Source organism: Lithobates pipiens, unplaced genomic scaffold, assembly GCF_037356315.1.
Source record: "Lithobates pipiens isolate NorthernLeopardFrog02 unplaced genomic scaffold, aLitPip1_a1.2 Scaffold_166, whole genome shotgun sequence".
Lineage (NCBI taxonomy): Eukaryota > Metazoa > Chordata > Amphibia > Anura > Ranidae > Lithobates > Lithobates pipiens.
Genome location: NW_027507752.1, coordinates 574299 through 588000, shown reverse-complemented (window position 1 = coordinate 588000; position 13702 = coordinate 574299). Strand labels below are relative to the sequence as shown.

Here is a 13702-nt window from a genome sequence, read left to right as displayed (position 1 = left end):
AATACTTATTGATCTTGAAGTTGCAGGGGGATGCAAATAGGTCCACTTCGGGATTGACTCCCAAGGACAGAATCCATTTGAACGTCTGCACATGAAGAGATCACTCGTTGTTGTCTAATTGTGTGCGAGACAGGAAGTCCCCTTGGATGTTCTGAACTCCGCTGGCGTCAGTTGTGACCGTGACCCATGAGACAGGGGAAATGGAGTGACAGGTGAGCAGATTTCTGTGCTGGAGCCACCAGAAGAGACTGTTCCTCGTCAATGAGGATATGTGAATGAACTGATTGACATCCCCTGAATTCCATTGTTGAAGGAACCATGTCTGAAAAGGGCGTAGCCTCCACAGAGACCATTTGACCATTGGGGTCGTAGAGACCATCGTGCCGATAATTATTAGGCACTGTGAGGCCTTTAGGCATGAGGAGCTTCAGATTCTCCCTCGGATGACTGGGATCTTTTCCAGTGGGAGAGAGATGGTGCTTTCCACCGTGTCGAACAGGATATAAACCGGACTTCAGGGCAGGGCAATTCACACTCCAGCAGTTGTTATACCATACACATAGATAATACTTCAGTCCACAGTAAGGATACACTAAGAAGGGGTAAAGTGGACATCTTGTTACACCCACCGGAGTTTTGCATTTTGCACGTATTTATAACAGTAAAGTCAGTTTATATAGTGAAATACAGGACTTAGAACTCCATCTGACTACTTAGATCTTGAATTTCGAAAGCAGCGGCAACCCTGCTCATCTCACGGGATTGCTAATCTGACAGAAGTTCGCTGCTTTTAAAATAAATTGTCAGAGAGAGTTGTAAGTCCTGTATTTCACTATATACTAACTTTAATGTTATAAGTACGTCTAAAATGCAAAACTCCAGTGGGTGTAACAACATGTCCGCTTTACCCCTTCTTAGTGTATCCTTACTGTGGATGAGTGTGGGGTGTAGCAGGATGGCAGTGATGGAACGTTACTTCTATAGCAAACTGCGATGGGTGGCTGAATATGTTGTTACAGTGGCTCTCGGGTCCTCTCATAGTCCTGAGCAAAGCCGAGAGTAACCGAGTGTACTCGGCTCGGCTCACAGTCACGCCCAGTCCCTGTGTTATGTCCATCATAGGGCGGGACTGTGAGCAGAGCCGAGCCGAGTACACTCGGCTATGTATCTCAGCGGGGACCCCTATTGGGCAGGGGCCCATGGGCTTGAGCCCAGTCAAGCCCAATGGTAAGTCCGGCCCTGGTCCTGGGCTATCCTGACACCGTTAGAAGGTATGCCCAGCATCAACCTCGATCGATTGGACGTCCATAAACGTAAGTGTATTGTTTGTAGGTCCAATGAGGAGGACAAAAAAAGAGAACTCAGTCTCTCGTGGTGAACTCAAATTTATGGGAGGGGGGCCCTATAGCATTGGAGAGGAGGCGGGGTTAACCCACACGTAGGCTGCCATGGAGTCTGTCGGGAAAATTATATTTACTCCGATGATTATTTCCTTTCCTTTTTATCACTTCTTTTTTTTTTATCATGCCATTTTCCACTTTTAACTATTTCTGTCATAGTTGATCACTGTTCAATTTAGTAAAAAATTTGTTTTTTTTTACAATTTGAGTGATTTTGTCAGTGATTTTCATCTGCTGCTATTGGTGATTTCAATTTCAGCACAGTTATTCTACCTCTGTATATATGGTAGGTACTAGGAAATGAAGGTTGACCATGGACAGTGGACAATGCCAACTGATGTTCTAGGCTTTCACTATCATTTTTCATAATTAAGCTAACTCCTCGGATGGAAGGAGGGGAGGTTCTAGGGGGCCACGGACTATTATTGTAACAGGAAATTTTTAGGTCTTTGTAAAATTTCCATGCAAGCAATACAGATTCCTTTCTTGTCCTTGGAGAAATGATTGTAAATGCTTATGGAATGACCTTATCTTTCAAACAAGTCTTCTGACAATTAAGCTGACCATACATTGTATGATTTTTGGGGTGGTTCCTGAAAAACTAGCCAAAATTTGCTCAGTGGGGCCATCCTACATCTTTCAAAATCAAACAAGTCAGGTGGAAAATTGTCAGCTGAAAAGCAGCTGCATTCAACAAGATGCAGCTGCAGTTCGGGTGCTTTGGCAGCCTGCGGGGTTGGATGTCAAAATACAATAGGCGCAGTGGGAGTTTCCTTCATCTGCATTGTGTTGTGTTAAAGAGGAAGTAAACCCTGATGGGTGTTACTTCCTCTTTGATTCCCTGCAAAGGTAAAGCATAATGGACTACTATGCATCGCATCGCATCGCATAGTAGTCCAGTATGTGTCACTTACCTGACACAGGAGCCAGCGATGTCACCGCTGTCCCCTTGTGTATGGAGCCTCCATCTTCTTGGTGGGTGTCGCTGCTCCGGCGCTGTCATTCGACGGAGCATGGAGACGGAGCACTCGCGGCATATCGCCGCTAACTGCGGCGCGCTCAGTGCGCCTGCGTGCCGCTGTCTACGGCGCATGCGTCGTAGACAGCGATGCCTGTCTTTTGGCAAATATCTCCTAAACCGTATAGGTTTAGGACATATTTCTTGAACCTACAGGTAAGCCTTAACCACTTGCCGACCGCCGCACGACGATGTACGTCCATTTTTTGAAGAGGGATATCTCGGTAACGGCAGCAGCTGCTGCCACAACCGAGATATCCATCTCTTCAGGCGGCGGTCGGCTGTACGATAACGGTGGTCTCCGCGGCGGATTCGCCGTGAGATCACCGCTATCGGCGGCGGGAGAGGTGCCACCCCCCCTCCCGCCTCCCTCCCGCACCTTCCGCCGCTTACCGGAGCCGTCGGTAGCGGCGGAGGCGATCGGGTCCTTCCGTCTGTTGGGCATAGAGACAAGTGAGGCTAAGATGGCCCCCACTCGTCTCTATACCATAGGAGGGCGGAAGCGACGTCAAAACGTCACTTCCGCCCATACCTCTTAAAGGTATTTTTTTTTTTAAATGTCAGATTTTCTTTTTATTTTTATTTTTTTTGCATTTTAGCCCAAATATGAGATCTGAGGACTTTCTGACCCCCCAGATCTCATATTTAAGAGGACCTGTCATGCTTTTTTCTATTACAAGGGATGTTTACATTCCTTGTAATAGGAATAAAAGTGATCCATTTTATTTATTTTTTTTAAAAAGTGTAAAAATAAATTAAATAAATTAAAATAAATAAGAAAAAAAAAATTTTTTTTTAAAAACACCCCGTTACGACAAGCTTGCGCACAGAAGCGAGCGCATACGTGAGTAGCGCCCGCATATGAAAACGGTGGTCAAACCACATATGTGAGGTATCGCCGCGATCGGTAGAGCGAGAGCAATAATTCTAGCCCTAGACCTCCTCTGTAACGCAAAAAATGCAACCTGTAGAATTTTTTAAATGTCGCTTATGGAGATTTTTGAGGCTAAAAGTTTGACGCCATTCCACGAGCTGACGCAATTTTGAAGCGTGACATGTTGGGTATCAATTTACTCGGCATACCATTATCTTTCACAGTATAAAAAAAAAAATTGGGCTAATTTTACTGTTGTCTTATTTTTTTATTCAAAAAAGTGAATTTTTTCCAAAAAAAGTGCGCTTCTAAGACCGCTGCGCAAATACGGTGTGAAAAAAAGTATTTCAACGACCGCCATTTTATTCTCTAGGGTGTTAGAAAAAGAACAATATAAAATGTTTGGGGGTTCTAAGTAATTTTCTAGCAAAAAAAACTGTTTTAAACATGGAAACACCAAGTCCGAAAAAGAGGCCTGGTCCTTAAGTGGTTAATCTAGGCTTACCTGTAGGTCAAGGTGGTTTGTAAGGGTTTACAACCACTTTAATAGAGGAAACCTGCAGGATGAAGGAAAAAATGTTTAGTGTATGGCCAGATTTTCTTCACTCTACTCCAATCGCGTCTATTGCTAGCATTAAAAACAATTTGAAATGTCTGTTTCAATCGTTTTAATTCATTTTCAAATAAAAGAGTGATACAAAACAATAGTCACTTGTACAATGCTGAGCTGTAAGGAGACAATGGAAAAAAGTTTCAGTCACTTTCCTATTGCATTCCATCAGAATTCTTGTGCAATTTTTCTGTCATTTTCTTTTATATCTCTGATGAATAATGAACCCCATGCAGACAGAATAGGGTTAAATATTTTGTACTTTGCACTGAAAACAGGAAGAGGGACTTCCTGATTTATTCACAGATATGGTTATGGCACCGACTCATCTGTATGTATCGCTCCCTCTCCATATAGAATAAAGCGCCCTATTATGACGATGTGGCACCTCAGCTGAATATTGCCCGTGCCCCGGCCCTGCAGCGGAGGAAGGATCTCAGTCCATGGTGAGTAGTCAATGCTGAAAAGGGAAACCATATCAAACAAGATGTTCCCTATGTCTTCAAAATGTTTTTGTGTTTCATACACGCATGTCAACATGTCTTAAAAGAGTAGATGGCGTTAACGTTGAACCCCTGCCAAACCAGTTGCGTGTGTATTTAGGACTGATCGCAAACGGGTTTTCCTGTAAATTGTTATTATTTTACCCTCAGGCAGGTTTTTATTTCTGTCTTAGCCATGCTCCTAAAAAGAAGTGCGTGCATAGCAGTTTGTATCCCCCAATGTAACGGCTTTCTAGCTGAGTGACCAGCAAAGAGATTTGCATATAAAGGGAATATGCCGTTTCCCCAGAACAGCCAATCGGAGCTCACTTTCTGTCTGTGCAGCTACATCGCGAAGAAACTCCTTTTTCATTGACTACGGTGGGCTCCTCGATTCTTCTGCCCTTTTCAATCCTATCACTGACCATTTATAAAGAATTTTCTTATTGGTTTTGCATAAAATAAAATCACCCGCATTGATCATTTGTACCTCACAATGAAAAAAAAAAGTCCCGCAAATGCCCGGCAAATACAGTTTGTTGACCAAAAAATATTTGCTTACTATCCTTCAGCAAGCCTAATTTCAACTTTTAGCATACAGCTGCTCAGATAAAGTGGCTTATTTATAAAGAGAGGCAGACGTCCCGCCGTGCAGACTGTGCAGCCCCATGAGTGCCCCCTGGGATTTTTTTTGAAAAGCCTGTGGCTTGAAAAACACACCCAAAAACTTCCACCCGGTGCCAAAAAAAGTGCACACACATCAAGAGTGTAACACAAAAACACGCAACGGGTGTACCATTGTCCTCCACGAGGAAGGACCTTACCCTGATCCCCCGGGGCGTTAGGGGGGATCAGGGTAAGGTCACACAGGTTGGACTCAATGGACTTGTGTCTTTTTTCAACCTTACCAACTATGTAACAGTCCATATGCTTGTTTTTGTATTTTTATTGAGGGATTTGAACTTGGATGGGAATATATGGAATGCCCAGTAGAATTTTAGAACAATCGATTTGGGAGAGAACTATGTACACTCCTTGTACACTTCTTCAAACTCCTCCTACACAACACTTGCTTGCAGACTATCACTTTCTCTCTCTCTTTCTCTCTCTCTCTCTCTCTCTCGCACAAAACTTAACTCCAGGACAGCTGGCACATGGTTAGGTCCAACTCTGACTCAGTCAGGCCCTAGAGATTGCCATTTGCAGGCAGGGACCGCAGTACTCTTTTTAGCTTCTATCTAGGCCTGCTTAAACTTACCTGCACTCTCACAAAAATCTCACCTCTAGCACCTACCTAAGTAGAGGGTGCTACATATTTTATTGGCATTTTATGTGATAGACCAACACAAAGTGGCACTTAATTGTGAAGTGGAAGGAAAATTATACATTGTTTTTATAAATTTTTTAAAAATAAATATCTAAAAAAGTGTGGCGTGCATTTGTATTCACTCCCTTTACTCTGATACCCCTAACTAAAATCTAGTGGAACCAATTGCCTTTAGAAGTTACCTAATTAGTAAATAGAGTCCACTTGTGTCTAAATTAATATCAGTATAAATACAGCTGTTCTGTGAAGCCCCCAGAGGTTTGTAGAGAACCTTAGTGGAAAAACCGCATTGCGAAGGCCAAGGAACGCACCAGACAGGTCAGGGATGAAATTGTGGAGAAGTATAAAGCAGGGTTAGGTTATAATAAAAATCTCCCAAGCTTTGAACATCTCACGGAGCTCTGTTCAATCCATCCTCCAAAAATAGAAAGAGTATGGCACAACTGCAAACCTACCAAGACACGGCCGTCCACCTAAACTGACAGGCTGGCCAAGGAGAGCATTCATCAGAGAAGCAGCCAAGAGGCCCATGATATACATTTTTTTATTTCTGTGTATATTTTTTGTTATATAATTGCAAAATATTTTAGCACTGCACTTTTTGAGTTTTATTATTGTTTATTTAGGAGATAACTTTGCCTACCTTACAGTGTTATTCACTGCCAGGTGATGGAACACAGAAAGCGTTTCAGCACCCGGCAGATCTCTGCCATTCTACAAAGTGGTGCCCAACAAGTGGCGGCTCAGGACACTGTGTGCCACACATAAAGGGCCAGCGGGCTGCGTGTTGGGCACCCCTGGTGTAAGGGCTTTTGGATATCTGCAAAAAGTATTTTTTTACAGATAATAGTTTTCATAAAGTGTTAAATGCACTTATTATCTTACAAGAAGATTTGTGTTGCAATTATTGGTCTGGGGGTAGCGTCTCTTTAACTACTAAATAGAAACAACTACAGCAGAGATTCCCATTAAAGAGTTGTAAAAACTATGGCTATGTGTCAGGTCAGAGGCCTTTCCAGTGTTCATGGGCACTAGGCAGGGTGCCCTTTGTCCCCGGGGTTGTGCACGGTCATGATGGAGCCTTTACCGATCACGCTGCACTCCTATCCATCTCTGCAGGGAATCCGGGTGGGTAGCCTCACAAAAACCACGGCCCGGTATGCCAATGACCTTGTGTTATTTCTTAGAGACACTGGCTCTTCACTACAGGAAGCATTAACTATCCTAGATAGGTTTTCTGTGGTGTCCGGCTTGAAGGTAAACTAGACTAAAGTGGGTTACACACTACTAAGAAAATTGGGAGAACGATCGTCCGATTTTCCTCGTTGTTTCACAGCAAATCCAAACCGATGAACGAAAATTCTCAGACGACAAAGGCTTTTTTTTGTTGTTTATTGTTTCTGATCATGCATCGTCTTTCTTTTCTGATTTTTCTTGTACGAAAATCGTCCGAAAACGGTACACATTAAACAAAAATAGTTCATTTTGTTCCCATTAGAGAAAATATTTTTTATTTTTTTCCCCGCGTACGAAAATTTGGAATTCGGCTGTCGAAAGTTGTGTACACACAAAATCGTACAAAAATTCTTTAGACGAAAATGTTCGCCCGATTTTCTTATAGTGGGCACGAGCCTTAAGTCCTAAAATTCTCCCGCTGCGTTCTCATCCAACTCGAGGGCCTACAGACCCAGATGTCCCTCTTGAATGGGTTTCTAATTTATGGTATTTAGGCCTTACTGTGACCAGTTCTGTGACTATAGATTATATTACCTTAATTGCCTCCCTACTCCTCACTTATCTTAAACACAGATGGAATGCCTGGATGAATCTTCCACTTTCCTTAATAGGTAAAATAAATCTGATAAAAATGAAAATGATTCCCTTATTTTTATACGTTTTCAGAAATTCCCCAGTGTGGATACCCAATGCAATTTTCAGTTCTATAGACAGTCTCCTTTCATTCTTTTTGTGGTCTGGTGGGGCCCCTCGTCTTAAAATGGTAATAGAAGGAAGGGGGGTTGGCAATAGCAAGTTTCTATAACTTCTGGCTGGGCAGTTGGTTTCCGAACACCTTTGGCTCACGACTCCCTATGATGATGCTTCGGCGTCTTTAGAGGCTGTGTGTTTGGGTTTGTATGAGGCCCTTAACCATTTATTATATTGAGGTACGAAGTCTCCCCACAACATTACCTGCTCTATGCGCTCTGTGCTCAAAGCGTGGTGAGGGGTGAGGGGTTACACCTCAGGGTGCTCTTCTTGACAGTCTCCTCATGAGCCATTGTGAAAGAATCCAAAGTTAGCGCATTTCTATACGTATTCGGACCCAGTGGTTTGGACGAAGTACAGAATTAGGACTCTGCAGCACATAGTGTCACGGTGTACTGGTAACTTTTGATGTTTTAAAAAAAACATTTTAGGCCACTCAATTGTCATTTCTCCAGATACTTACAACTGCGGCACGCATTCCAGTCCCAATTTGGAAACAGTCCTAAATTTGGAGGCCAGTGATATGGAAGTACTAATCGGGGTTTACTCACTGACCAAGCCATTGTCTACCATTTACAAGGACTTATTCCCTGAAACTCTCAAACTGCTGAGGCCCCTGTGTGTTAGTGTGGGTTGCGGTGGCTCGTAGTTTAGACCGAGAGGATTGGGAGGATATTTGGGATGTCCCCTTTAACAGACTGGTGTCTACTAGAGACCGTTTAATACATTATAAGTTTCTCCATAGGGTCATTCTCACACCGGCTAGATTGGCAAAAATATATAGGGATTAAAGTGGTTGTAAACCCTTACAAACCACTTTGTAAACCCTTACAAACCACTTTGACCTACAGGTAAGCCTAGGTCAAAGAAATATCTCCTAAACCTACACGGTTTAGGAGATATTTACTAAAAGACAGTGACAGCTGTCTACGGCGATATGTCGTTAGTGGCGGCTCCCGTGCGCATGTGCGGGAGTGACGTCATCGCTGCTCCGGCGCTGTGAGTGGCCGGAGCAGCGATAACCGGAAAAAGATGATGCTCCAGACTACAGGGGACAGCGGTGACATCGCTGGCTCCTGTGTCAGGTAAGTGACACATAATGGGCTACTATGCGATGTGATGCGATGCGATGCGATGCATAGTAGTCCATTATGCTTTACCTTTGCAGGGAATCAAAGAGGAAGTAACACCCATCAGGGTTTACTTCCTCTTTAACAATCTTTGTGTTGGCGCTGCTCCACACTAGATGCAGACATTATGCATATCTTCTGGGACTGTCCGGCTATTGTGCAGTTCTGGCGGAAGGTTTTGGCCTGTATAAGCTCAATCACTAGTATTTCAGTTCCCCTTACGGTGGAAGCATGTTTGTTAAGCCTGGTGGATTCCTTGGCTACTACCAAAGCCATATGCACTTTCCTCACATTATTATTATTTTATGCTAGGAAACAAAATTATCTTGTCCTGGATAAAAACATTGGCACCGTCCTTAGCACCCTGGAAATGATTGGTCAATAAAGCAGTGCCTTTATATAAAGCCACCTACACCATTTGGGGAGCCTTCACCAAGTTTGAAAAAAATCTGGGGCGGTTGGCTGGCCTCCTTGGATGCAGCCTCAGATTGAAGCGGGTGCATTTAAAATAAGTCCCCATTTACAATACAATGGGTACAGATGGTGCTTCCTGTCAATTTCTCACTAAGGAGCATTTTCTCGCTTGAGTATGAAGTGTGGGGTTCAAAGGATGTTTCCTGTGTGTCTAGTATTGTAAAAATCATTTTTGACGGCTGCCAAATACTCTGAATTATAAACTGTTGGCACTGTTTGTGGGTGGTGGGTGGGGATTGACTTATGCTGCTCTTCCTTATATTATTGTTGAATTGAGGGCCACATTGATAAAGTTGATCACCCCCTCCTCAAAAAACTCAATTTGCTTGGTCTCCATGGCTGCCCTCTCCGTTGGTTTGAATCTTACCTATTTCACCGCACCTTCAGTGTCACTTACAACTCCACTTCCTCTTCTCTAACTCCTCTTACCATTGGGGTCCCCCAAGGTTCTGTCCTTGGACTTCTACTATTCTCGATCTACACGTCCTCCCTGGGTCAGCTGATAGCCTCCCATGGCTTCCACTACCATTTATATGCTGATGACACCCAAATCTATCTCTACCCCTCAGCTCACCCCATCAATCTCCTCACACATCTTTTAATATTTCCTCCCCCACGTGCCCCTTCGCCTGACTTCTCTGTCAAGATCAATGGCACATCTATCAGTTCGTCCCCACATGCCAGGGTGCTAGGGGTAACCTTAGACTCCGAACTGTCCTTTCAGGCCCACATACAAGCCCTGTCCAAATCATGCCGCCTCCGCAACATTTCCAGAATACACCCCTTTTTAACTAATGACACCACCAAGCTTCTAATTCACTCCCTAGTCATCTCTCGCCTCGACTCCTTCAACTCCCTCCTCGTTGGATTACCTTTACACAGACTATCCCCCCTCCAGTCCATAATGAATGCCACTGCCAGACTCATCCACCTTACCAGCCATTCAGTGTCCTCCACCCCTCTCTGCCAATCCCTGCACTGGCTTCCACTCACCCAACGAATAAAATTCAAAGTACTAACAATAATTTACAAAGCCATCCATAACTCTGCCCCCAGCTACATCACTGACCAAGGCCGCGTACACACGGGCGGATTGTCTGTCCAACTTAGTCCGCTGAACAGTGTTTCAGCGGACAATCCGCTCGTGTGTGGGCTTCAGCGGACTTTTTCAGCGGACTGTCTGACGAACAAAGTCTTACGGAATTTCCGAAATTTTGTCCGTTCAAACTTGGTTTTGTCCGTCCAAACTTGGTTTCAGCGGACAGTCCGCTCGTGTGTAGGCAAGTTGGACGGACTAAGTATGGCGCATGCTCAGAAAGGATTTACACGCCGAAGGTTGCATTGCAGTGTATAAGACGTCGTTTTTCTAGTCCCGTCGTACGTGCTGTACACGTCATCGCGCAAGTTTTCAGCGGACTGTCTGCTCATCGTGTGTGGTCAAGTCCGTTCATGCAAATTTTGAACGGACTGTCTGTCGGATTGTCTGACGAACTTAGTTGGCCAGACAATCCGCCCGTGTGTACGCGGCCCTAGTCCCAAAATACCAACCAAACCGCCCTCTTCGGTCATCCCAAGACCTCCTGCTCTCTAGTTCCCTTGTCACCTCCTCCCCCCATGCTCGCCTCCAGGATTTCTCCAGAGCTTCTCCCATCCTTTGGAGCTCCCTACCCCAATCTGTCCGATTGTCCCCTAATCTATCCATCTTTAGACAATCCCTGAAAACCCTTCTCTTCAAAGAAGCCGATCCTGCTTCTAACTAATACACTGTTTTAGTTCCTCCATCAGCTCATTCCCCACAGCTATTACCTTTTGTATCAATTGACCCTCCCTTTTTAGATTGTAAGCTCTAACGAGCCAGGCCCTCCGATTCCTCTTGTACCAAATTGTAATATAAATGTAATGTCTGCCCTCATGTTGTAAAGCGCTGAGCAAACTGTTGGCGCTATATAAAACATGTATAATAATAATTGTACTGTACTTGGTCAGTGGCCTCATCCCCATGTTCAGCTGGAGAGCTTAAACTGGTGTATTTTGCTGAGGTCGACACTGTAATTTGTAATTTTTTTTCCTATCTTTTTGTTTTTTGTTTACTTTATAACTTGAATTGTTACTGCATTGCTGCAGAAGAAATCTTGGAAATACCAAATAAAAAGAATTTTGCAAAAAAAAAAAAAATTTGTAAAAACTAGATGAGGACAAAGACAGGCAAATCTTAAGAATATGGGAACGCTTCAGCAAGCGATGACAGGAAATGTTTATTGTAAATGAATTCAATTGAAATGAAATGAATGACTTGTGAAGACTACAATAGAAGCAGTAAAGGCTGTTCTATAATTGCTAAGAGCTGTTCTTGTATTCAACCATCTCACTGCCTTTTCTTTCTCCTGGTACAGTATGTCGCTCCCGCCGGACTGCTCAGACATGAATGATACGTACGCGGTGGTGCAAAAGAGGCCACCACCTCCATCAGTCTCGTCTGGGTCTAAAAGTCTACCTGCCACCTCCGAGAACTGGGCACCGACCTCATCTCACCACCAATATGATAACGTCAGACCGCGCACAATGTTTGCCAAGCCCACAGACCAGCTGTACAGCACCGTGGCTCCTAAACCCAACAGGGCATCCAACAGTCCAACCACCACCTTGCCAGTCTCGTCCTCCTATGCTTTAGCTGGTTCGCCAGGTCCTCCAGAGGCTACAGCTAATAATTATAGCCAGGTCAACGCTTCCAGTGCAGGTAAAGAAGTAGATAGGGACAGGTTTAGTGTATTCGAACTCCTTCCAGGAGGAATTCGCTCTTTTTGCTGCTTTATACCCGGGGAAATAGAGTGAGAATTTTTTTTTTTTACTGTTGCCATTGCTGAATAAAGGGTGGTCCAAGGCTGTGAGACCTCAAGAGTGTTCCCTTTCCGGTCTTCACTTTAGAAGTGGTTATTGTAAATAGGAGTAGACGTTAAATGCACTACAGGCCTTTTTTATTGTTTGAGGTATTACCAATAATGACTATTTAGATGTAACTGCTAATTATTCTGTGTCAGTGTAAAAAAAAAAATTTTTTATAAATAACTATAAAGAATTATACTAAATAATAATATAATAAAAATAAAAATGATTCAATAATGTAATCAAATCAAAAACACTGAAATTTGCTGAGTTGCAGAATTGTCGCTGTCATTACTTTTCAGTATTTAATGACGGATCTCCCCACAAATCGCTATCCCTCAATTCTGCGAGTGATTCTAATTTATTCATACACATATATATAGTAAGAATCCTCTAACAAAATCTCCTCTAACAAAAATCACTTCCGTCCACTGGAACTACACAGCAGTTTATTTTATTATCTTACTTCTGGGCCTGTGTTTCTGCTGTGTCCCTTAACAAGCATGTTGCACAAGTCAAAGAGCAAAAATACAAGGTTCAGTAACCCGTAGCAATGATCGGAAGTTGCGCTGATGATCAATTAATCTAACACCACTAAAATTAAAACGGATTTCTGGTTTCTGAGAAAAAGTAGAGCACCTCCTGTCCACATTCTCAGTACCCTTCTTCAGGTTTTGGCAGGGGAGTAACTATAGGGGGTGCAGCAGTCGCGACCGCAACTGGGCCCTGTGCTGCAGGGGGCCCATGCAGCCCCCTCTACATATGGCCGGCAGCAGCATAAGCAGCTAGGGGTACCAGTGCACCATGCAAACTGGTGGCTGGAGGTGGAGGGTGACTAGCAGAGTTCCATGCTCGACTATCGCACTGGCTGCTCTTTAGTTGTGCATTCCCCGCATGACCTGTGTCCTCAGCCGGCTCCTCAGAGTACCCCTCTCCTGCTCCATGCATTGCCGCTCAGTCCAATGTCTGTTCTCCCCAGCCAGATGGGGCACCTAAAAATAAAAATAATAAAAAAAAACTACTGATGCCAGTGGTGGAACTACAGGGCTCACAAAGGTCATACCTGTGACCACACCCTGGAGTTCCACCGCCAGACTCGGAGGGAAGGGCCCTGGCTGGGGTTCAGGGGGGCCCTTCATGGTTTCTTGCATCGGGGGCCCTGAAGGTTCTAGTTACGCCACTGGGTTTTGGTTACTATGCAAGAACTGCAGCAGCTTGGCCTGGAAGATGGCGGCTCTCACTATAATAGCACTGACTACTACAGTGATTTGCAGCCTACACAGGGATTGATCGAATGCAAGGTATGCATACATTCATCAAAGCTAGACCATAGTAACTATTCCCAAAAAATAAAACACATACCTAAACTTCAGCTTTAATACAGTACAAAACCTATGCATGTAAAAAATGTAATTTTCAGGTAAACACTACAATAATAGATCAAAATATAAGCTCACTGAAAATGCACTATATATTATTTTTTTTAGGTAAATTTGGTATTTTAGGTACATCACAGAT

The 13702-nt window shown here is 43.8% G+C and overlaps 1 protein-coding gene across 2 annotated transcripts in view; it reads left to right on the top strand.

Annotated features, from left to right (window-relative positions):
• Positions 1-13702, top strand: part of PTPN18 (protein tyrosine phosphatase non-receptor type 18) — a 122739-nt gene that overhangs the window by 87757 nt on the left and 21280 nt on the right. For both annotated transcript variants that reach the window (XR_013276533.1, XM_077484846.1), the window contains exons 12-13: positions 4260-4348; positions 11695-12038. Coding sequence is in view for 1 of the 2 variants with exons in the window: in XM_077484846.1 (XP_077340972.1) it covers positions 4260-4348; positions 11695-12038 (433 nt within the window). In the remaining variant the exon portion in view is untranslated. The remainder of the gene's footprint in view (positions 1-4259; positions 4349-11694; positions 12039-13702) is intronic.